Source organism: Aptenodytes forsteri, unplaced genomic scaffold (genome assembly GCF_000699145.1).
Source record: "Aptenodytes forsteri isolate BGI_AS27 unplaced genomic scaffold, ASM69914v1 Scaffold14, whole genome shotgun sequence".
In the NCBI taxonomy this organism is placed as follows: domain Eukaryota; kingdom Metazoa; phylum Chordata; class Aves; order Sphenisciformes; family Spheniscidae; genus Aptenodytes; species Aptenodytes forsteri.
The window spans coordinates 1472029-1497554 of record NW_008794457.1 but is presented as its reverse complement, the minus strand read 5'-3'; the positions used below and the strand labels follow the sequence as shown (position 1 = coordinate 1497554).

At 45.9% G+C, this 25526-nt stretch overlaps 1 protein-coding gene across 1 annotated transcript in view; it reads left to right on the top strand.

Annotated features, from left to right (window-relative positions):
- The window catches only part of PLEKHG4 (pleckstrin homology and RhoGEF domain containing G4), an 89367-nt gene that overhangs the window by 28972 nt on the left and 34869 nt on the right, over positions 1–25526 (top strand). The window contains exons 4-10 of the mRNA XM_019474985.1: positions 1669–1884; positions 5941–6064; positions 7258–7351; positions 12449–12535; positions 14352–14468; positions 17281–17379; positions 18451–18599. Coding sequence (XP_019330530.1) covers positions 1669–1884; positions 5941–6064; positions 7258–7351; positions 12449–12535; positions 14352–14468; positions 17281–17379; positions 18451–18599 — 886 coding nt within the window. The remainder of the gene's footprint in view (positions 1–1668; positions 1885–5940; positions 6065–7257; positions 7352–12448; positions 12536–14351; positions 14469–17280; positions 17380–18450; positions 18600–25526) is intronic.

Here is a 25526-nt window from a genome sequence, read left to right as displayed (position 1 = left end):
GTGAAACCTTTGGGGCATGACTTACATGACTCTCTAATCTTCAAGATACCCCATCTATGGGAGATCAGTGCCCCTCTAAAATGCTTCTTCAGGAAGATCTAGCAGTGTTGTCCAAAGTGAATGACCTCTTGCATCACTGGAAAGTGGAGGCTGAGGTAGTAGTAGGAACAGAACTGAGCTCTGATGCGTCCCAGAACTGTGCAGAGCCCTGAAGCCATTGCAGCAGCTTACGTGGTCAAATGCAGCAGATGCCAAGCTGGGTCCCAGGGATGCTCCTTCAAGAGGAGTGTTACCAAAGAGTAATGAGCAGCTACTCCGTCATGGCCTCGATGGTGCAGAGCCCTGGAGCCCCTCCTAGTTTCCCCCCACTGTTGGATAATTTTGCACAGTGAGCCATGCTGCTCAGGGCACTTCTCTCACCCACTTTAGCAATTTTGAAAGCAGTTTGGGCTGAGCCTCAACCTGTAAATCTCCTTCACTGCTAAAACTTGTATTGAAAGCCACTTCAAGGACTGCTTTGTTCCTGGTACTGCTCTTTAATGAAGTATTGGAATCTGTTAGTAAATAAACTGAGTCAAGTGTCAGCATTGTTGATGCTGCAGGAAGGTAGGATGGTTGAAGTCAATTTTAAATAGCAATTAAAACGTCTGACTTCATAGCAAGCAAATAAATACTCCACTCTCTTATTTTCCTAAAGAGACGTTGATTTTTTGTTGGTAGATATTGAAGTATCGGGATTTGCAGCGAAGTATAGCCTTTTCTTCAGTATATCTTGCTGCCAAACAGTGGGATAGCCCAGCTGTGTACTTAGGATGCTAAAGACATATTGTTGAAGACGTATTGTTGGCTTCTAATTCTTATAATATTGGGAAATGGGGAATAATACTTCTTACACAGTAGGTATATTTTTTTTTTCTTCTCTCCAGCTACTTTTACATGAAACTTGATAAAACTAGCATTAGTTTCCATGTAGTAGCTAAGATAGTTAATTCTAAAATTAAGTGATTCTGATAACTTGTACTTTAGAGCTGAGGTGTCAGGCAAAGGAAGCATTTTCTCCAGTTCTCAAACAGAGCTGATTGGTGTAATCTTCCTGTTCTTCAGGGTTTTAAAATAGGTTTCTGACTTTCACATTAACTGTTAATTAAAAAAGTCTGGACGAGCAGAACAAGGTCTCTTTTGGCTAATTTCCAGCTGATTTGTCAGCCTCGAGTTGACTTCATATTTTCAGGAACTAATCTGAAAGTGGTGTTGGGGGAGTAATTCTGCTCTGACGGAGCAGCTCTCCCTGTCAGAAGCTGGTTTATCACTTCAGCATGCTCAGGCTGCTGGAGCTTAGCCAGGGACTTGCACCGTGCCAGACTTTCAGGCTGTGAGCAGACATGTACTGCTTGATATGTTACCTTTAAAAATGACTTTGACTACAGTAATCCTGATCTGAATTGAGTTTTTGTAACTCGCAAACTTCACAATAAATTGGTTTATTTTTTTAGAATTACAGTAGTATTAATGTTATAACCAGTTTTGGAACATGCATGCTACTGGCACGAGGACTGGCGGAGCTGCAGAGTGCTGGGGCTGGGGGCACGTCCCTCCCCAGTCTGGGACTTACCTGGGACCTTTTGGGTGGAGCTCTGCTCGAGCTTCTGACTGCTGCTTGTCTTACAGGGATGGTGTTGGAAGGGGCAGAGAGGAGAAAAGAAGCAACCAGCACAGATGTGTTGAAACCAGTGAGTAAAGCCAGTGCTCTGGAGGAAACCTCAACAGCTATTACTCCCCCGACATCCCCAGCTTCTGGGACTGCCTGGGGTGGTCGGTCTGCACCTACCATAGTCAAGGATGTGAACCCAGAAGTGCTCAGGAGCGGAGTTGCCTGCCTGCCTGGTGAGTAGCTGAGTCAGAATGTGTCTGGGAAGTGTGGTTTGTAGGAGGGCAAGGGAGACGAGCCTCTGTTTGCAGCGCTGCAGACTGGTGCCAATTCCATTTCTTTCACCCCAAAGCTCTCCAGAAGCAACACGTCTTGAATCCTCTAAAGTTTCTGGATGGGAAGGACAGGAAGTAGAACTTCCCTCTCATGAAAGTAATGTTAACTTGCTCCCAGGAGACTCAAAATATTAACCAAGCGTGTATGAGTCAGAAATGCCAAATCTGTGGGCTCATACCAGTAGTTCAAAAAGAGAAGAGTGAGGGTGCAGCTAATGATGGGCTGGTGGGCCTGACATCAGACCTAGTCGAAACAATAAGAACTTGATTCATTTGATAGATAATTAAAGGATAGGAGTGTAGAAGATGCTAGTTGACAGTGCTCTTGTAAAACCAGTTTTATTCTTGGTAATTAGAAGTTTGGCTGATTAAATGTAGCTGCCTAGATATAATAGATTTTTAGAAAACACTTGATTTCATGACACATAGTGTTGAAAGGAATATCCCAATGAAGTGTGGATGAGCAACGTGTGGGATGAATGATAGCATAGCTAAATAGCAGATGACAAAACTAGCTATCAAGGGAGGACTTCCCAGAATTGTTCTGCTGAGATCAGTTGTAAGTCAAACGTTATTCAGTGTTTGCATCTGAAATGGCAGCAAGTATCAAATTACTGCGGATAAAACTTCTGCATGGGACAAATATTGGCAGAGTGGTAAACAAAGCTGAAGCTGTTGGACAGAGCAGCCAGGATCACTTGGTGTGCAGGGCCCACACAAGAGGTCTTTGTGTTTAACCAAATATGAAGTAAAGCAGAGGAAGTGAGATCTACCTCTCCAGTGTGAAACAGCCGTTTGGCAGCATCTGCCTAAGCAGCCCATGTGGGCTCGCTTCCTTCCACAGCCAGCGAGAGGGTTGTCCAGTGCGGGGCAGGAAGATGACTCCTGAGCTGACTGAATGTAGCTACGTATGAGTTGAAAACTGGCCAGAGAGCAGAGAAGAGGTCAGGCGGACCTGTGCCGTGTGGAGAAATTGGGAAGGAGAGCAGAAAGGCAGCACAGCGATTTCCCACTCAGTGCTGGGGCTGCAAGACCAATTTTGACCTCAGATGTGTAAAGGAGAGGGGATGACTAGCCAGGTTAAGAAAGTGATTTTACCTCTGTGTACTTGTTGGTGATGCCTCTCAGGTAGTGTGGGTATGTTCTGATGCCTTCGTTCTAAAAGGAAATGATGACTATTGGAGGTAGTGCAGAAAAGGGTGACAGCCCTTTTTTTGTAACTGAATTGGATGTCTTATGGCAAGAGATTGGAAGGTTGTTTATCTTGTAAGATGATTGAGAATGAGGTGAAAACACCTTGTGCAGGGAAGGAGGAAAGGGAAATAAGACTTTTCCAGTCTTCTGGAAAAAGGTGAAATGAGCAACCAAGTGCAGGGCAGAGTTACGGTACATTCAAACGTGTAACTTTGCATTGGTAGGTAAACTGTTAAGAACAAATTCCAAAGGAGGATTTCTAATCTTCTGATCTGCTGATCAGGTTGGATGTTGTAGGGTGTGTACAACAGCCAAAAAATTACAGGGTTCGAGAGAGGGGTCTTTAAGAGAAGCTCATAGTCCGTGCTATTGTAGAAGCCTGACTATGTGATCTAATGCTCTAGTTGTTTCCTTTGTCACAGATTCCAGTCGTAATGTACGGCTGTTAAACAAGGCAAATGCATTTGAATATGGGATGAAGGGATGTGCCCTTGAAATGCATTGAAGAAACAAGGTTTGGGTTTGATACCACTTCCAAGGGAGTTTTTGTCTAAGGGAGGAATCACGTTTTCTGTAGAAGCAGTATTGGATTTGACTGACATCTCTTCTCTCACGTGTCTCCTTCTGGATTTCAGTGGACAATCCTCATACCTGAGGGAATGCACTCACCACTCAGTTAAATGCTTTATGTTAGACATTGGTAATGATATAATAATTACATTAGAAAGGATAACTTTTATAATGAATAGTGAATAAGAGCTGATTAATAAACTAGTAGCTGATGGAGTTAGGAAGAAATCTTCCTTTCAGGAGAGTTTCAATTCTGCATTCTGCTCTTGAATCATCTGGTTATTCCACTGTTGGACACCTAGCCCTGGTGGCTGCGTTGCTTTTTTGACCTGGTCAGGCAATTCCCAGGCTCCTATATAGAAGTTCAAGGTTTAATGAAGTTCTGGTGATGCCGAGCCTCCCTGATGGACAAAAGATGTTGCCTCAGAGTAAGAAAGTTTGTGCTTCAGAGTAAGAAAGTTTTTACTGAGCCTGGTTATCGAGCCATTTTTCCTGTAATTGAGTACTTCGCTTTTTGTTTTGTTTTGTTTTCTGATGATCCCCTTAGCTTATGAAACAAGGTATATTAATAAGCTTTTTCTGATTTCTCTCCAGCTCTGTGATTATACAGATAAAACAGTATTTCAGGAGTAATAAAACTCCTCCTGAATCACACAGACGATGAATGATTTTTGTCCCTGCTGTTAGCAGGAGAAAGTCTGTGTCACAGTTCTGGTCCCTGGGAGGGAGAAAGCCCTGCTTCTAAATGATGCCCATCTGTGTCTGTGGCCCTCACTCAAGTCACGTCCTAGTGACAGATTGAGATCACACCAGGGCAGTTTTCTGTGCTTGGGGCTGTCCATCTGTATCTGTTTTACCTGTCAACTCTCATGCTTGTCCCTGGGATGGGGAGAGAGGTGGTCCAGGACACTATCTCCTGTGGTAGCAATAAAGTTCAGAAGAGACAGACGTAGCTTTCTCTAAGCCTCTGGTTTTGTCTTGTGCTTGGGATTTTTTTCCCATCTCATACTATTTGTATGACAGGAAAAGGCTCCTGTTCTTGTGAATTACTTTTCACACAATAGAGGTGTAGTCCCTACTGTTCTCCAAATCACTTACCTTCCTGGTGACGTGCAGGAGTGCAGAGTGCTGGTCACTTGAGCAGGCTCTCGCTCCACAGACACTGCCTACTTTTGAATGGCAGCTCTGGGTCTCTGAAGTGGTGTGTCCACCTGCTCTTTACCTCTCCTTTGCATCTGGAGAAGAGGCTGGACCTAATTCCAGAAATGGCATTTATGACCTTCTCTTCATAGTTCTTGGTGCACGTTGTGGCTAAAGCCCAAAGCCAGACTATCATTTAGTTTTGGGAGCTCATAGAGCAGGCTCAGTTCCTGTGATAAGCTGTGTCTTTGGGCTTTTGGAAAGCGGGGGGCAGAGAACTGTTGTCAAGGCTAACTGAAGCAGAGGGGTTTCTCCTTCCTCAACGTATCACAACTCAGCTGTGTTGCCCATACTGTGCCTTACCTATTCCCTAGGCACTGAGTCAGCCCTGAAAGTAAAGAAAGACTGGCACCGACTCTGCCCTTGTCAGAACTGCAGGCAGGTGAGAGTGTGCTCCTGGGCTGTCTGCTCCTGGGCTGTCCACTCTGCAGCCCCTGAGGAGGAGCTCCAGGCTCCTGCTCCAGGGCTTTGCTCTCAGGAGGAGATGTCTGGTTAAGTGTTAGGCTCAGCCTGCAGTGTGCGTGCCCAGTCTCATTAGGTAGTGCATTTTGTTCTGCAAACCTGTCTGCGTTGTCTGGTCTGACAGCAACATGAATATTGTAACAGAAGTGGAGGTGAGATTATTTATCTTGAGTTTGAGATTCTTGCTTTTCTCACAAAGTTGGGTTATCATTAGCCAACTTCAGCCATATTTTATGAAGAATGTGTGTTTGGGTAGAAGAGAGCAGTCTAAATTTAACACTACCATGAGAGAAAGACAAGCACAGCTCAGCTACTTCACTCTTGGGCAGCATTTGCGTACTTTGGAAGTATGTTTACAGCCTACCGCAATCTGCAACATGCACTATATCGAGTTCTGTAAAGCATTTCCAGGAAGGTGATGGGGTGGTGGTAGGGGAATATGAGGCATACGCACCTGGAACCAGGCTCTGTTGACTTCCTTGTCTGACTTTTTTTTTTTTTCCTTCCCCCCCCCCCTCCCTCGTTTTACAGGTACCAGAGATAAATCAGGACGTGCAGTGGCCATAATAACGACAAGGAACACAGCCTGGTTAAACCCCCACTGCAATACCACTGAGCTTGTACGCCTTCTTCTGTACTTGCATAGCATCCCAAGGTTTGTGATGCTCTTGGGCTGACAGGGTGGACAGCTGCTGCTGTGTCCACTTTGCCTTTCGGGGGGGTGGAAGCTGGGGCAGTGAGTGGAACGGGGTGACTTTGTTGGCCTAGGAACCTCATCCAGACAGTCCTGAAACTGTACAGATGGGGATCTCCTGCTAGGGTGAACTGGCTTGTGTTCAGTAAGCTCTTTGGCTATTCTGTATGTGCCTTGTGCACGTGGTGTGATAGAATTAGGTACCTACTGAATGTTTTCATGCATTGCCCTGAATCCAAGCCATTCTTGCTATCCTTTATTAGCTCAGAAAATGGGATTTGGGAGCTATGATGGGGCAGTCATGCAGCAGCTCCGTGATACAGTGTTGTGACATTTTAGGGCCAGGCCTCCAAGCTGAGAGGGAGGGAGGATCTGCAAGGGTTGAGAAAATCTGCCTTGATGTCTGGCTGACAATTGTTTTTGGAATCTGCAGGCTGGAGTTTGCTGCAGCTACTCTTCCTTTCACTATGATAGACTCTCCTCCCAGCTCATCTCAGGCTCTACTGAGACTTTGTTTCACTTTTAGATGATTAAACTAATAAGAGGTAAAGCTAACTCCTGGTTAGTGACTTTGGTTTTTTAATTTGAAGCCTTTAAACCATTGATAAAGGGAGCAGGCTTAACCCATGGGAAAGCTTCTGCTACTCATGCTTTGTTTCTTATGCTTCTCCCTTCAAATCTGATTCTGGGCAAGGCAGATGTTGGGTCTGATCCAGAATGGCTGTTCTTGTGAAGCAGTGTGGCTAAGGCCAGGCTTGTCCCTGAACATAATTAGGAAGGACTGGTTTTCCTGTGTGGATTACCCAGAGTCATCAATGGCACCTTTGCCATCAGTGAGATGTATCCTAGGAACTGGAGAAACAGGAAGTTCGGGTGGAAATAGCAAAGGTAAAAACTGAGGAATCCAGGTGGTGCTTTCCACGTATATATTTTGGTTAAAAGAAGGTGGCCAGTTAGTTCCCTGTCCTTACAGAGGCATTAACTGGTGCTTTCCACGTATATATTTTGGTTAAGAGAAGGTGGCCAGTTCCTCTGTCCTTACAGAGGCATTAATGTACTGGTTTTTTTCACCCTGTCATGACAGGGTTCTGTTTCTATAGTCTTGTTGCTTTTCATTGGTGACAAGCGTGACCTCTTTTTCTCTGTCCTTGCAGACCAGAATGTCAGGCTTTAGGTCTAACTGTTCTTGTGGATGCTCGTCGCTGTTCACCGGTTCCTGCTCTCTTCAAGGCATTCAGCATATTGCAGGTGAGACTTGAGCTTGGGCAAAGGAACACTAGTTGGCTTGCTGTTTTGGTTGGATGTTACATCTCCATCTGCCGCTTCTGTCTCCATCTGCCACCTGGCTTTCCGTTGGCTTTGGGAGGTGGAGTTATGCACCCAGCCCTGTTTTAGGAGGATGACCTGGACTTGCCAAACTGCAGACAAAGCAAAAAAATTAAGCAAGTCTGAGTTAGGGGAGAACACCCCTCCCCACCCCTCCAAATTTGCTTCTGTCTCTGTGCTGAGAACAGCCTGTACCCAAGTCTAAACACTGTCATGAATTACCATGCTTGGAGATGATGTCCCCTGCACAGAGAGGCTGTGTGAAATATGCAGGGATTTTTGCCCACCACGGAGAAGGGAGGAAGAGAGGCCTCTCCCTGCTGTGGAGGGAGGGGAAGGACGCTGCTTGTCATGCCAGGTGGAAGAGTACATGCAGCTGTTGATATGGCTGTCGGTGAATGATTGGAATCGGACATGCTGTAACTCTATATTGCTTCAGGTCAAAGCCTTTCATATCAGTCACTTGGAAAGCAAGGGGGTTGTGTCGCCCCTGCTCCCAGATAGAAGCTATTTGCTGCTGTTAGAAAGCCAAGGAGATGCTGGGTTGTAGCTATGACTAATCGTGTTTAAGCAGGTGTTCCTTTTAAATCAGAGCTTAGGTCTCTTAGGACTCAAACTGCAAACTGGAACAGGGCAATATTTTAATGAGGCTGGTGTCTCTGTGGTTTATGTGCTTCAGTGCCACATCTGAGAGTTGGGGCTGAGTCAGAGGTCTGTCCTCCTGCTTCCTGGGCTGGGTGGAGCTGTGAGCCCTATCAGTGTGCTCATTCTCTGTGGTGGAGGAGCAGCCTGGTGCCCTGCTCAGTTCTGCAGAGGTAACAAGCAAGTTGTCTTCTTTTTTATGCTGTGCCTACATGGCAGTGGGCTTGCTAAAACTTTTGAGCCTTTCGTTGCCCATGGTTGCATGGTCGTGATAGTGGGATGATTTGGAAATTGGCAACGCGTTCAGACACAATGTGCTTTTTGGGTCCCCAGTCTCATACAAGCATGGCAGGAATAAAGCCATTCTAACCTTAAGTTTCCTACCCTCTGAAAAGAGGAGCAGGTGGGGGACAAAGCTTTTCGCAGTGCCTCTGTGATATCCTGCTGTGATGGCTGTTTGGCTCTGAGCACCTCGTTATCAGGGTGGTGCAACAGTTAGTTAACAGGGCTTAATGCGCTGCAAGACAGATTGCTGGAGCTGAGTGTGTGCTCCAGGTAACAGTGACTGACAGAGGCTGATTACTCTGCTTGTGGTTTTTCGGTCCTTACCCTGACTGTTCTGCAGACTCCGTAAACAAGACCTGTTCAGCTAGCTCATCATCTGGTTATGGCACAGGAATAATCCCCTGGCTCCTCTGAGCCTTTTGGAGATCCTTAGCGTTAACCTCTGTGATCCCATGGCAGTACTCTCTGAAACGAGGACAGAGAAATACAGAAAACTGACTGTAACTGCAGTGAGGCAAGCTAGGCTTTCTAGAGCGCAGCAAGGTTTGCTGGCTGGTGGATACAGAAGCACAGACTGTATGTCGTGCCTGTAAGGGCACAAAACAGATCATCTCCTTGGGGTCCTTTCTGAAATCCCTGACGCATCTCCCAGTGCCTCTTATCTCTGGCAGACTGTCTCTGGAGCTCATTTCTCTGCTGTTCTGCTCTCCGCTTCAACAAGATTTTATTTTACATGGCTTTTGTGAAGCCTACTATGATAGCGTGGGTGGAATCTGTTAAATGTTGAGATCCAGTGTTGCTTGTTCAATTTTGAAGGGACGTTTTCCTCTTGAGCAGTGAGGAGCACTGCTTCACGGTGGGTAAGCACAGGTCGAATGACCTAATGCAGAGTCCCTTCCTGCTGTGGCGGCGCTCGGATCTGTTAACCCTAGAGAACCTCCCCGGGGAGAGAAGACTTTGATCCCACAGGTTTCTGGGTCAAGATCTGTCAGTCTGAGGAAATACTCCGCTCTTCCATCTTTTCCAGAATAAATGCATGGATGGACTTTTAAAGTGCTAATAGACACTTTTGGTGCTTGCAGGTAGCTTTCCCTACAGCACTGGGAGACTGTCAGTTGTTCTGTCTAGAGTCACCTAGTAAACTGGTGAAAGCTTCTCATCCTCTCTGCCTTCAGGGTGGGGGGAGTTGTGTTCTGGAAGACTTTCTTCCCCTTTCCTTTTTAGAATGTGAGTGGCTGGGAAATCCTTCTGTCCCAGACAGCGCTGGGAGCAGAGGCAGAATAAAGTGCTGCAGCAGAGCTGACTTGGGAAGGAGCAAGGAGGAACTTTGGCAGCTCTGTACAGAGGTGAAGGGAAATGCGCAGTGTGAACATGCTGCAAGAATAGATCATGCTTGTTCCTGTGGGAAGCTGCATAATGATGCTTTGGAGCAAGGATCTTTGCAGAGGTAAATGCTGCTGTGATGTTTGGTCACAGGTTGCCACCAGTAAACTCTGTGCTGAGGGGCCTGTTCAGAGGAACTTTGCTGCTCAGTAGTGCTGGGCCGATCCCTTGGTCAGTGAGCAGGCAGGGCATGGACAGTGGAATGTGTGCGCTGGCCTTCAGTGAACAGGTATCTCTGGGATTTCCCTCTGCTTAAGTGTTTATAGAGTGAGATTCTTTTGAATTTGGCATATCCGTGCGAATGCTTAATCCTGTAATCTGCTGCATCTGTGTGTTGGATTGGGAAGGGAAGAGTCTGTTTATAAAGACAGAGATACAGTAGTAGTTCAAAGCAGAAAACTTCTGTGTAAACCTTTCTGTTCAAGGGGTATATTTACATGCCCTGTTACTGCGGAAGTACAGAGGACCCTGGTCTGACGTTAAAGACCAGGGACCTCCTACGACTCTGTCAGAAGTGGTCACTTTGAGATTGAACATGGTATTTGGGGACTGTCCCATCTGTCCCATGCACAGGCATTCCTGGCAGCCTGTGCTTCAAACTGTGCCAGTGATGTTAAGTCTGGCCACGGGCTTCCATTTGGGTCAGGAAGCCAGAAGACTGAAACTTCAGTCTGAGAAAGATGGAAGAAGTACCTAATTCTCTTTTTAAAGAATAATAATAAAGGGATGGATATTTACCCTGGTGCTTTCTGAGCTCTTGTTGATGCCCCTCTATTCTACGCTGTCCACACTGTGCCTGTTTTAGGAGGTGAGGGAGTTCACTCACATGTGTGGGACTCTGTTTCTTTGCTTCCAGATAACTGATTTTGTTAGCAAAGGTGGTAAGAGATTGTGTGGAAAGCTGCAGGAAAGCTTCCTCAAGTAGCATCCTGCTGCTTCCAGCTCTGCCTGTCTCCTGAGGCACTCCTGTAAACTGTTTTAGTCCATTTGGATTGCTCCATCAGTGCTGGATGAGACTGACTTATCTTCAGCTGTTTAAAGAAAAAAAATATGGTGAAAAATACTTGATTTCTTTGGAAATATGACTACTTCTGGGATTGGAAAACTTTGAACTTCTCTCCTGACAGCTTTATTTGTGAATGGTTTTTCAGTCTCTATTTTCAGCAGTAACAAACAAGCAAGTGAGTGTTTTGGCTGTTGTAAGCCCGTGTTACACCATCACTGCCTTTATCCCTCACTCAGATCGCACATCTCATGACTGTTGGAGTAGAAGAGGGGTTGTGAAAGAATAAATTTATTTAGTGCCGTGAGCTGTCTTGAAACTGGCTAGTCTTCAGCCTTCAGTACTTTCTAGCAGACAAATTCAGAGCTGCTGATACAGCTGTAATACCTCCCCATCCTCTCTTCAGATAAGCTTTAGTATTTACCTAATATAGCCTAATTGTGCAGTAAATTCTTTTTGGCCTTTTGATCAGTGTTCAAATAACAGTGAAAGTGTGAATAATTTGCTTCGGAGAAAGGGATTTGAGAAGACTGAGAAACCTTTCACTGTTTTGGGAGGTGTTTCAGTTGGGATTTTCTCCTGCCAGTTCAAAAGGATCCTGTTTTAGGAAAAGAACTCTTTCTCATCTAGTCCTCTGCTCTGGAATCTCTGCTGCTGCTTTCACTTGCAGAATTGGGTCTCCTTGTGTTGGCATTGTTTCTTAATTGCTGTACTGGGCCCAGTGTCAGGTTAGGTGGCTCAGTCTCTGCTGGTGCACTTGCCTCTGTACTCTGGCTCTGCCAGTCACATAGGATATTTAGCCTTAAACACTGCCGGAGCCATTTATTTAAACAGGGTTCCCTTGCTGTCATGGCCTGCTGTGTGGCAGGTTCCTTGCAGCTGGAGCAATACCGGAAAGGATTTGTTGCGTGACAGTTTCCAAGATACTTGCAGAGGCAAAGACCATCTAGGAGACATCTAGATGGGATGGCTCTTATTTAACCATGTGGAATGACAGCTTGAAGGGCTGTTCTCCTTGCTATCCAGATCCAGGCATCATATATTCAGTGGGCCCTGTCTCCATGATCTGGATCTTTCGACTATGTTTCCCTCTTACTGCTGTCGCTCTCTGTGCCTGTTTCTCACTTCCCTGTAGAGTGCTTCTATAATTGGAGAGCTGCTCCTGGATCACAGAGTTTGAACTACAGCTGCCAGATGTCCCTTGTATTTGGAATTTCTGTCGGTTTAACAGTAGCAACAGGATGCAAGTCCTTGATTGTGAGTTGGCAGTAAGTAAAGACAAGACGACGTTTTTGGCACTGTGGGGAAAAAAACTTCCTTTCAGTTAGAAGCGACCAGGAAAGTTATCAAGAAAAAACTTGGATATTGAATATGGTTCGGGTTTTTTGTTTGGTTGTTTTTTTCTTTTCTTTCCCCCGACACATCTCCCTGTGTAGAAGGCAGAGGTTTCTTTAGTACAGCCAAGACCTGACCTCTTTCATTGCTTCCTTAAATACTGCAGGACTAGTTGATCTGAAGTGAACTGTCTTAAGGACATAGCCTTGGTGCTCTGTAGAATGGCCTTCCCTGTACCTGGTGACTGCCTTCCAGGCTTTGAAAATGTCTTTGAAGGATAAATTGCAATCTCTTGTGCAAACCTGGCATGGTACGTTCTCCTTAGCATCCCAGGCAGATAGGTAATGGATTTGCGCTCTGTTCTGTTGTAGGACATGGTTCCTCACTGTATTCATGGAGTACTGCTTCTGGTTGAGAGAGATCTGACTTTTCGGATGGAGAAGCCACCAGCAGGACAGGTAATGGAACCATTCATCCAGGGGTCGCTGGGGAGCTCTTGATATCCTCTGTTTAACTCTCCGAACAGCGAGTTCTCTGTCCGCTGATGTATGTTTATTCTCACATGAAATCTCTGTAGTTGTTCTCTGTATTTTACGGTTGTGGTCTCTTACGGGTGTGGTATTTATAGGGTTGTAAAGTTTATGCAAGCTGAACATATCTCTGTCATGCTGTGTTTATTGCCAAGTCCATCGGTGACATTTGCACCATAATTATGTCAGTCTGCTGGGGCCCTCAAGACACAGGGGGTTTGTTGGGAACATGGATAGCTGTACGGAGGAGCCCTGCACAATTAACAGTAATAGAGATGCTTTTCACGTTCTCCTGTTAACAAGGGGGGAAGTGCTTGGTCAGGAAGAGATCACATTAGGCTAAATCCTGAACTCCATCGTTTGAAGGTACTTGTTGCCTTCCTGCATTTTGCATATTTCGTGTTTCCTCTCCTCATAGCTGCTGCTGTCAGTGGCTAAGACTTCTGCAAAAGTGGGAAGAGGAGATGTGTATGTGTGTGAGGTTCCTTTTGCAGCTGAAACGTCTGGGAAGACTAACAGGAGGTGCTAATGGAGGAGGGAAAATCATCACAACATCACTGAACACACCCGCTAGAAGTAAATCTGCCTTGGTATTCCATAGCTGTATAAGAAATGTAGGCTCTCAGCCACTCTTTGTGGTGAGCGAGTAGAGCATCAGACTGCATCTTAGTCATCTCTCTCTGCTCGAAGACTGTTACAAGCTACAAGAGTGGACTGAAATTCTGTGCCTGCCAAAACCCCGTAGACTTCAGAGTAGGCCAGGACCTCCCTTTTGGTTCCTGTGGATGAAGACATTGTGACTAGCATCAGTTTTGCTGTGTGTGTGGTGTGCTGCGCTGAAAGGCTAAAGAATAACAAATGCTATTAGTCCATTTCCTCATTGCCCCCATGTGGGAGAATTTGAAGTGAGAAAGGGGGCTGCAGGCGTGTGCATGCAGGGAGAGCTACAGAAGATATTAAACACATTGAACAAATCCAAAGTGTGCAGGAGGGAGCAGAGCAGAGGCTAATAAAGACATGGGCATGCGGGAGGAATTGGAAGCATCATCACTATTTTGTAAGGAGGTGGAAACTTCACAGTGTGTGTGTGGGGGTTAAATGTCTGCACCTGAGTTCCTGGTGTCTGGGCTGGCTTCCATGTACCTGCAGGAGCACTTGTCTGTTTCTCTGGTGAGTATAAAAATGCTCTGAGGTCCTACAGACTCACAGAAGGCGAGTTAACTGTGTCAAGATCCAGGAAACACTTGGAGCAAATAGCTGCTGTGATGAGTGGAGAGTTGAGGGTAGGGCAGAGGCTGCTCTGTTAGACTGTTTTTCCAGGAAGCGAGATGGGGAAGCTGAGGGCTGGATTTAACCTCTCAGGCTCTCCAAACAAATGCAAATTGCAGCACAACGTGGGAACATATGAGGGAGTTGCACTGCTCATGCTAGAAGGTACTGGCTCGGGAGAAGGCTGGCTGCTGCCAGACTTCCTTCACAGATGTTCTCCTTGGTGAAACAGCGTGTTGTGGCCTGCATTCCCTCAAGGTTCGCCCACTAAGCTGTACAGCAAGCTGCTCTAAGATTGAATTGATTTTTTTTTTCCTTCATACTGTAGTTATATTGCAGATATACACTGTGTGCCTTGTTTCTATGCAAGATAGATAAAGAAATAAAGGATGCTGTCTTTCGTTTACCTTCCCCTCCTTCTCCAATACTCATACCCTAATGCAAATGTGCTTTTGTTTCTTCTATTCCTGTGCAGTTTGAACTTCTCACCTCCATGAAATCCCTCCATAAGCACATAGACAGCTCACAGCTGCCTCTAGAACTGGATGGGACCTTCCCTTATTGCCACCGGGACTGGTTAAGCTTCCGCATGGTGAGTAGGATGTCTTGTGTTCTCTGGTATCTGAGAGAAGAAATGGCATGGTAACGGAGTTGAAGCAAGAGAGGCTTGTCAACAGCTGAACCTACAAGCATTAAAAGACAATGGTTCCTGTAATAACTATGTATGCAAATGATCCTCTGTAATCAAAAGAATACTAATGCTGTCTTCATAAAATGGATGCACACTGCGACCTATTGGCATGACTGCAGGAACTAAAATCTTAGTTTTTAACTCATCTGCTTGAATTGCATTAATTCAGATTTGACCATATTTTGAAGGGAAGGAAGAAACAGAATCCTGTTTTGTTGTGATACAGTGGCATTTCAGTTAGACTTTGAGGCTTAAGGGCAGACACTTGTGCTAATCTCAGGAGAAGGTGTTAGTATCGTGTTGCCTTTGAACTAACAATCGAGCATAATTACATATAAATATGATGAACATAATTGAGCATAATAAAAATAGTTAGATCCTGTTGGTTTTGGAGCAGGTTCCCCAGACCAGGCTAAGAGCTCCTTAGTAAAAACTGCAATCCTGGCAGGAGTGAAACTTCGAAATTCCTGATAATCAGTTCAGATCCTTCTAGGAACATCTTCTTCCTCCTTGAGATATAATTCCCTTACTTACCAAAACTGTCATCAAACTTGAACTCTTTCAAAAGCATCTAAACTAAAAATACAGTGAAGCTTCAGCCCAGGGGAACATTGTGTTCTCAAGTGGCTAGCTCTCAAAGAAGGCGAGGAAACAAAAGAAACATGCAAATTCCATTCAAGTGAGTCTTAGGACCAAGATAACATTAGGAGGCAGTACCAGCAATCCGTTCCTTCTCCCTGTTGTTTGGCTGCTTTGAGTACGCCTCGGTACTGTGATCCTGTTTGACTTTTGTGCTCCTCTCCAGAAGAGTCGTGGATCAAGAGATCTACAGTGAACTATACCCAGGTGCAGATTAGAGCTGGCCCAAGATGTAGCTCAGGGAGGCTGACCACCCTGAGCTGACCCAGGTTAAGCCTCGGAGATAGAATGGCTGAAACTGCAGCACCCAGGCACAGTTTATAAAGAAGGTAGCCCTGGCGAAGGGTGCTGCAGGCACCAATAAGGAGTGCTGCAGCCACCAAGGCAGCACACACTGGTCTGTGGCAGGACTGCAGGTGTTGCTGGCCATGCAGCAGGGTATGTGCAGACTGCCAGAAGTCTGCAAAAGTAGCATCTGTGGTGCCAATACCCAGCTCTGTGTACACTCATGCTGTGGAGGGAGCATAAGTCCTGTGGGTCATGAGCTTGTTGAATCTTTTAAAAGCTGTATTGAGAGTTATTTGGCATGTTGAGACTAGACAGGATTAAATCTCTGAAAATCTGCACATAAATTGTCTGTCTTCACATTGAGTTTGGCTTGCTCACCATGGTGGATGACAGAACCATCACCTCTGCTTCTGAAAGGTTCAGTGGTCTTTTGGCTCTGACCTCACTGCCCAGAGTGCTGTGTGGCACACTGCAGCATTTGAAGCAGGTTAAGGTATCATTGATAATACCGCTGTGTTGCTGGTGGCAAGCTTCAGCAGTTAGGCTTAGCACGTGCCAAATGTTAACTTATCTTTTCCAACTTATTTTAGAACCCATTTTTTAAATTTTCATCTAAAAGTACTAGTATGAACCTGTGCTGATACAGTAGAGGTACAGAAGCCTACTCTTGGTGCCTAGGATTGAATTTGAGGTTTATTTGGCAGTGAAGAAGCAGAGAAACTTTGCAAGAGGTTAGTTTTCTGGACAGAGTTGAGGGAAGCTTGAGAGCTGAGGTGCTCTGTGCAGAAGGATAATTCTTGAAGGAAGGAGCATGACATCAGACTGCTTCTTGTTTGTGTCTTGCATATTAACATGCAAAATATTACCAAAGGGAGTTAGTGTAGGAATCAGTCTGTATGGATTGCCTATTTATACGATGTACTGTGTGATAATGACCCATATGCTCAACCCCTTTAGATCTCCAGCTATATGGCAAACAGCATTTGTTTCCTGTCTGTGATCTCACCTGCATCCTGCCTGCTAATCTGTCACTGCTGGGGCTGTTCCAGCACTCCAGGGAGGAGGGAGTTCACTTCAGTAAAGATTCAAACAGCTGCTTGTTTTGTTTTGTTTTGGAATAGCTGTTTCTCCCTTCTCTGATTTCAGTGGCTAGAGGGTGGCATCTGACAGTATTTAGGCTTTATATCACTGACTTTTCTAAAAAGTACTGTCTCATGAACCTCTGAAATGTTTGGGGGGTTTTTTGGGTCGTGTCCTGTGTCTGCCTGTCCCTCCAAAGAGAGGAGGGATTTCAGATTTGTCAGTAGTTTAAGGTGCTTAATTGTGGAAGCTTTCCACTTTCCTAATCTTTAATTTACACTACTTTTAATATGAAGAGAAATGATTTAAAGTAGAGAAATTCCAAGTACTCATTCTATGTACTGTTCCTCCAAAATTCATGCATAGTGATTCATCTTAGTGAGAAGTTACAAGAAATGCTAATAGTAGAAGAATGTGGGACATAAGTGGACTGATTTTCTTTTCTGTAAAACATGACCCATACAAGCCATGAGTATGCAAGTTTATAAGGTCTGCATAGAGGCTTTAGTATAGCGTGATGCATCTGAAGCCTCTGATGGGCCTCTCTTTGCTGATACAGCCTCCCCAAATGGTATAATTGAACCCTTGGGTTAATGTGTTTGATCCTCTCTTGATTTCTGTACTTTTAACCTTCTGCAACCTGAAAAGACAGCTTTCCTGTCAGCCGTGAGACAATGATCTCTGCCTTGGTCCTTTCTTCTTGTAGAAGCTGGAACATTTGCTACAAGGATGCCAAGGTGCTTGTGCCTTCCTCCAGGGAGCTATTCACAAAGTGGAAGCTGGAAAATTACCAGAAAGAGCTGAGGTAAGCATGTCCCTCACCTCGTATCAGAGGTGGGCCTGAGACAGAAGAGAGCAGGAGGCTGGATAGCTGCAGAAAAGCTGTAGCTTTGAATTTGCAAGCTGTAGTAGCAGGGTATTCCGAGTGCTGTGTGTCACTGCAGACCTGTCAGGACAGTGGGACTAGTAGAAGCTAATCCAAATGAGGTGATAGAGGCTCCACTGGGTGTAGAAGCTGGTTCTCTGATCCCTCAGCGTCACCCAGGGGATGTCCTCTTCAGCTGTGCTTGTTGCTGATGCTCCACAGCTCTGTAGCTGGTACTAGCTTTGGTGTCTCTAGTACTGAGCAGCTGCCTCAGGCTGTGCCACACCAGGTTGGCTTGAATGGCTTGGAATAAAGTTAGGTGACAACATAGACAGTGTTCACCAGGCCAAGGCTGTGCTGTGGTTCCAGCTTTGCTGCCTCCAGAACAGAAGTTTGGAAGCGGGCAAGAAGAGGAGGGTACAAAGACCAAGCCTGTGTTGTTGCAAACATCACGTTCCCCCGCTCTTGAGAAGCTGCTGTACCCCTGGCGTGGTAGGAAATTGCTGCCAGCTCTGCACTGAGGGTCCCAACAGTAAAGCAATATCGTAGTGGCAATATCGTAGTGGCAATATTGTAGTGGCAATATCATAGTTGCCTCTCTGGGCCTTCCTGCATACGTGTGTATACCCACAAACCCTTCACGTGCATCTTGTCCCACAGCTTGGAGCCATGCAGGTCCAGGCTCTAAGAACAGTAGGAGCTAGCTGTGAGTGGAAAATGAGGCTGGAAAGCTTATTCTTTCTATGCCCAGCAAATGGAGTATGGACAATGATAGGAATTGGGTTTCAATGTTAGCCTGGTGGGGAAAGTATCGAGAGTGTAAGGAGCGCTGTTTATCACTTTGGACTTGGCAGGCTTGAGAGAAACAACTGTGGGAGCCAACCTCCCTCTCTCCTAGGGTGGGCCAAGGTGAGATGTGGTTTGTGTGTGTTTTGGGTTGGGCACTGTTTTTTGCCTGTTCCCTCGTTGCCTGTAGGTTGCAGTAACTGCTCTCTCTTGCGATCCCTCCAGGAGGCAGCTGTGCTGCTGAGGAATTACAGGCAGTTGATGAAGAACGTTCTTGAAGATGCACGGCTGGTCAGGCTGCAGCTGGAGGGTGGAGCACTCCTGGCCAGACTGAGGAAGGAGGAGTCTTGTGTCACCCTCACCCACGACTACAGGTGAGCCCCAAGAGTGGGAGAAGAGGAGATGGAGGTGAGCAAAAAGCAAGCACTGGGAGTCTCTGTGAGATGACCCATCATTGGTACAGGCTAGAGAGCAGCTTCGTGTAGCGAGGACTTTTGTTGAAAACAACAAAGGTGAAAAGCATAATGAATTTTACTTTTATCCTGACTGCTTCTTCCCCAGTCCAAAAACCTGCCTGGGTGGATTCACTTAGATGGTTAAAGTTCCTTTTCCAAGCCAAATCAGACTTACCTTCTGTAGTGGAGAGAGGGCTGGATATTTTGTGCACCTCTAAAACACAAGTCTTAATTGATGATGCCAGTGATGAAAGTTTAGGTCCAAGGTGTTATCACTGTGTGATTTACCAAGGCACTCCTTATGCAAGGGGATTTCCAAGGACCTAACTGCGAGGAATGCTTTCTGGCTGAAGCAAGCTCTGATCTGCTCGCACAATGGTATGGTTTGCACAAACAAATATTCGCTGCCCGTTTGCAGAATTGGTATGAGAAGTGGGGACTGAGAGAGGCCAGCTGTTTGAAATCCCTGGGGCATTGCACAACTCCTGTTTGTAGTGTTAAAACACCTGAAGCCTATCAGCGTGTGAAGGCCTCTGTGCTATGTGCTGTACAAACAGCAAGGTAGAAAGACAGCCCTTGCACCCAGGAGCTTCCAGCCCGAGTGTGAGATAAATGCTGGCGTGTGGGTACAGATGGGGGTGTAGCGGATGGCCGGCCGGCGGGGAATGGCTCCGTGCATCTGCAGCCTTGCTCTGGTTAAACTCTCTGTTGCCATCGCAAGCTGGGAGGTTTTAAGGGAGGGAATGGAGAGAAGATAACAAAATAGCTTGCAGGCTATCTCACGCAAACACTGAGAAAAGAAAAACACTTCTCTTTGAAAATTCAGCAAGTGGATGACAGTGCAAGTTGCTACCTGTCACTGGGAGATGGGGGGTGGCATTTTGGTGCTGAGTGAGAGGGGAGTGTGGGGACAGGTGTAACCATTTCTTTTCCCTGCTTGCTGTGACTGCTGTCGGCAGCTCTGGCAGGCCATGCAGACGCAATTTTCTTGCTGAACTGGGGAAGTACTCTTGATGCAATTTTGGGTAGAATTAGTACAGTATAGCCTTTTGATTCCGACATGATATGAGAAGCACAGAGAATGCGGGTGGTTGTGTTTTGGTTTTGTTTTGGGTTTTTTATTTTATTCTAAGCAACACACAGCAACTTTAGAGTCTTAGGAGAATGGGGAGAATGTGCACGCTTTTTATGTTTTGGTTTGGTTTTAAGCTAAGCCTGTGTTCTTGTGCAGGGAAATGATCAACTTTGAAACCTGATCTGACAGAGCCCCTAAGGATAATTTACTGCTTTGATTACCTTAGCAAGGGCAGGGGCGGGGCATACACACATAATTCTTTGATTGCACAGTGTTTGACTGCATGCCAAGGCTGTGTAGCATGTTCTCTGTTTAATTCAGGTTATATTTGTTGCCTGCCGGTATGAATGGAGAGTGTATGCTACGGGTCAAATATATGTGGCTCTCTCCAGCCTGAGGAGCGTAAATGAATAGATTGGGAGAAAGTTTAGTCCTCTTCTAGCCTGTGGAGCAGTTGCAGAAACTAAAATCCATGCAGTATTTCAGTTGAGGAAGTGCCTCCTTGTCATGTAACTCGGGGCAGAGGACTAAAGAAGTCCGCTCTTCCCTGTTCCAGGATCCTTTTAAATGGGGAAAAAGCTCTATCACTTGGCCAGAGAACTCTGTATAAGGCACTGGTGGTTTTAGATCCTCCATGGTTCTACACTTGCTCCTTCTCTTGAAACTGGTGTGCAGATATTAAAGGTTCTGAGCTCTGCTAACCCTGTAAAGGCTCCTATGGTTATGATTTTCAAAGGCTTCTTTAACATACAGGATCAAAGCAGGGTAGGGACAAAATATTGTATTTGGCCTACTAAGCTAGCATGGAGTGGCTATTGATGTATATGGAGCCAATATTAGGTTTTTGACTGGTGGCATGTGACAATGGAACAGGCCTGGTTGTGTCTGTGCACTCAGCAGGGCTTATTGTACTGCTTTTCTGGACTTTGAACTGTAAAATATTGATCAGTGCTTAACAGTCTTTAATTCCACACCCACTCCCCCAGTACTTGAAAACAAATTATTTACAAAAGCAAGTCAAATGGCTTTACCCTTCTGAGCCACCTTTTGGCTCTTGTGTTAATCACATGTCCCATTGTTTTAGTTTTTTCTTCTCTCTTGTGGTGCAAAAGCCTGATCAAGCAGGGAGTCATGACTGCCAAGACTTCTTAGTGAGAAGTTGAGGCCAGCTGTGAACAGGTAACTGTCAAAATGTGCAAGAATTGCATATAAATAGAAAAAATTTTAAGAGCGGTTTTCTGGACTCCTAGCTCCACTTAATTAAAATATGCCAACCAAAAATGCAGAACTAAAGGTAAAAAACATGATTTTTCTTAAGAGGCATAAAGGAAGACAAGCCCAGCTGCACCGTCACCTTGGAATTAAACAAGCAAGAGATTGACTTGCTTTTTTTGCAGGGATATGTTTTGCCAGCTCTCACAGCTGACTTTCTTACTAGCTTATGGCTTCATGTGGCAAAAAGAATACCAGGAGGTGGTAAGAATAGAGATGGACAAACCCGTTTGAAAATGCTTGACTGCAGGTTAGAGATAGTATGCTAAAATAGGCAAGGAAGCAGGCTTGTGCTCTGTACGCTGAGATGTTATCTGCCAAATACCTTTCGGGAGCACGCAGCAAACAAGACTTGCTTTAGTCTTTCTTTAGTAATGAAACTCTTCCCTTGGGGTTGGTTTTGGCATGTTTCCCTGCTCTGCCCTCCTGGAGAGCTGAGATGCCCTTTGGAGTGTTTCATGACATAGAGCAGTGGGATCTCATTGCTGCTCAGGTTTGACCCAGGCTTTGCGAGGGTTTGCTAAGCCAGTGACACAGCTTCTTTCCTGCAGAAACTGAACTCATCCCATCAGAGATGTGGTCATGCAGGAGAGATGCATTGTGAGGCGTCCACTTGTTTCTCTGACAAATGCTTTAAGAGCCTCCGGGAGTCCTTACTGGATGGTCCCATTCTGAGAGATGCTGTAGCACCAGAGCAGCAGCTTTGGCCGGTAACTCTGTTCACTCTCTCTTCCCAATGTGAGCTGACCAAGAGTCTCCATACTCCATTCTCCACCAGGTACTGCTGTAAAAGGTAGCCTTGCCCATCCGACCACTTATCCACAAAGGGAAAGAAAGACTTCTCCAAGCAGTCTTTCTGGATCTCAGCCTTCTCCCGGCTTGGAAAGAAGGAGCTCTGTTATCAAAGTAGAAGTCCTGCAGGCAGCCCATCACAGGGAGTTGGTTAAGGGGATGGCGGTGTTCTCAGCTGGTCCCACACTGCTCTCCCACCTCCAGGAAGACCAGGCTGAATTTGGCCTAGAGTTAGTGTGGGTGTGGTACTGACAAGCCAGTATCTTTATGGCGCCTCTTTAAGTGCTGTAATGATAGCTTCAGCACAGGCTGGCCACCCGAAGGTGCAGGTGGACTGCTGAAGGCGGCATTGCCACTTATTCATTGCTGGCAGAGCTGGCTGAATTTAAAGCCAGCACATTTGCCTTCACACCATCTGCTGTGCTGAAGGCTCGGTGCTTCTCCAGGTCTGTTAGCAAAACCTGGAAGCTTTCAGCTGTCCCAGTCTTTCTGGGGATTGAAATGCAGAGCTGTTAGCCTAGCTGAAGTTCTTGTTGGTAAGTGTGGACAAATGCCATGGAGACATCCATCACTTTAATGTTACTAATACTTATTTTTGCACTTTTGGACAGGAAATCTTTAATAAACACGGTCTTTTTTTAATAAGTTACATAGAGTTGGCTAGCAGGTGTATCTTTGGCTTCTGGATATCTAGTGTATTGATCAACCAACCTGTGGCTTGCAGGCAACTCACTAAGCCAGTTGTGGAAGGTGGACTAATGCATTGCTTATTTTGTGGTGGATTTTGAAGACTTCTCTGACACTTCCATCATAAGCCTGGAGAAGCTGCCAGGAGCCAGGCAGCAGCAGTGGGAGCTCTCACTGAAGTGAAGCAGTTGCATGGGGCTGGGCAGCAAGACAGGGAGACTTAACCTGGTCTTTAACCTAACATTTTTCCACTGTTCTCATTATTGCTGCTCTTCCAGCATAGCCAAAGCTGGGAACGCTGGCCTAGACATGGTGTCCAGTGATGCCTTTTGTCCTCTAGATGTGCTATGAGTCAAAAGTGGAGTAAAGAAGATACAAACATTTTATATTAATATGAAGATGCCTTATACTAGTCAAACCAGAATACACCTGGCATGTGCCTGGCTCTACCAGCAAACCTGCGTTCTCAGCGTGACATGGGAGCGGGATTGCATCATATTCTGCATGCTGGCAGGCAAGACAGCCACAAGACTAGATGTGAGAGCTGAAAGAAAGAAAAACCTCAGACGGTGAAGGAATGACCAGGTTGGGTGCTGGGCTCTGTGCAACATGGAACCAGAAAAAGCATAATCTCTTCCCCCAAGCTCCTCATCTGAAAAGAATTTGTGCTTACAAGCTGTGAATAAGCAGCTTATAAATAGATGGAGGAGTGAATTCTCCTTTTGTTCGCAGAAGGCAGTATAGTTAGTCTCTGTACTTTGAGGGTGGAGCGGCTAGAGCCAAGAGCTGGTTTTGTGAGCTGGCTATTTTTAGTGTGGCTTGGTGATCTGGTTGGAAGCCCTGGGTGGGGACCTGAGCTGAGCAGAGGTAATGGGCAGTGCGGAGCAGACTTCCTGAGCAGCAGCTGCCAGCTTCCTGATGCTGGACCTGACTCAATTACAGCAACAAAGAGGGTGATCTTATGGCTAACAGCCTCCACAGCTCTTGTGCCTGGCTTCCACACGCAGTATTGAGGCACTAGGTCTGCTTGAAGCTGTGGCCAGTTAATGATGCGGTGGGTTATAGCTGTGTGGTGCTGTAGGAGCTCATGTTTGCGGGTCTTTAGCACGACTCCTGTTAGTAGCAACTCCTGGGATGCTCCCAGGCAGGCATGTGCCACTCTGCAAAGTGGTGTACGATCTCCTTTTGGCAGAAGTAAACTTGGATAATGTACAAGATCTCGGGGGGCTCCAGGAGGGCCTGCCGAGGGACTGCACAAGCACCATCTGAAGCTCTGTCTGTCTGGGATTGAGGCAGAGAGACTAAGCTAGTCATCCAAAACATGGGACAAGTTGGGGGCAAGGGTAGAGGTGTCTTGTGTCTATATCCCAGTCTGGGGAGACTGGGATGGCTGGCATTCTTGGTTTGGAAGGTAAAAGATGTGTGCCTGCAAGCTGACAGCTGCTGCTATATGCTGGTGGTGATGGCCAGGCAACCTACATGGGAAAGTCCTTCCTGGAGGTATTACTGTCTTCTGCCATCCCCTTTCTGCTTTAGAGATATGTTTGTTTCTGTCTGTGCTGTGGCTAGTTTGATGGTCACTACTCTGTGTGTTTTGCATGTCCTTCAAAAGACAGCAGTGCTTGTGTCCCTTGCATTGATGCCATTTTCCTGGTTTGCTTAACTAGCACTTGCTCATCTTCCTGCCTCTGGGAGCTTTGGGAACCTCTCATGCTACCACTTTCCATAGTGCACACTCCTGACGTGGTCCGCAAGATGCGTCTTCCATTAACAGGTGTCCTTTGCATGTTTCTCTTGGGGACCTAATCCTAAAACCTTCATCTCTTGGTTAGGGTAAGTTCTTGGTACACCTTGAAGCGAGATGAAAAACTGTGCTTAAATCCTGGCCTCAAAGATTGGCAGCCTTCTGCCATGAGACACCTCTGCGCTGTTGTTGGTGACACAGAAGATGCTGACAAACACTAAACCTTTGACCTTTAGCAGTGCATGGGTGGCAGTGCTCTTCCGTGGTCTTACTTGTTTGTGTCAGGTGGAGGGAGGAGCGCGTGGTGACATTTCTATCCAAACACATACCATGCTGCTTGGTATTCATTTTCGTTACAGCCTAACCTGTTCCCTCTGTTTGTGTGGTGGTTTTAGCCTGGTAAAAAGTACTTATGCTCGCATTAAACAAACCTTGTTGCTCCACACATAAAGGAGTGTGGAGCTGTTGTTGTTCTGAGTGTATGAAGTGCTGTGTGGAGCCAGTTGTGGCATTTGCAGAGAGGTGAAAGATTGCAGAGCTCTGTCTAGGTAAGTTTTCATTGTTCTTTTAGGCTTTTCATGAGATGATTCCCCTCAGCTCCCTCTTTGTTGTTTATTTTCTGCTGTCTTATGTCCTAAATCTTCCTGGATTCAGAGGGAATTTACCCAGAAGGCTCCGGTTTTGCTTGTTCTTGTTTGCAATGTTCGTCATGCCAACAGGGCATTAGGTAATTAATGACACACTGTGTGTTTTATCTGTTTAAAAATATTATGGAAAAAATTGCAAAAAGTTTCCAGTATAGGATGTTAGCTGAACCGCCTGAAGTTCCTGGCTCAGCCCAGACCATCCCACAAGCACTGATTTTTATATGGCTGAGTTGGGGTAGAAGGTTTCTGTTGCTGGGGTAGTTAATAGCACAGTCACTGCTATTATATGCACCATAAACACTGAGAGGGTGGAAAAGGAGGATGAATCAGGGAAATAGGTATGTGGCTTTAAATGACAGTGGGTATATATTTGAGCAGGGCATCCTGAAAACCTTGTGGTCCTAACTCCAAGAACACAGCTGTTAGACTAGTGCAGTTGACCTAGATAACAAGTATAGGTTAATTTACATGGAACGAGGTTTGGAGGTAGGAGGTTTTTTACAGCTGGTAGAAACACAGCTTGATGCTTGGTGTTCCCAGAACGATGCCCACATCCTCTATCTCAGGCTCCAGTGCAGGGTGAGCTTTCCCCATAAGTAGGCTACTTGTTGGTTTGGGGTTTCTTCCCC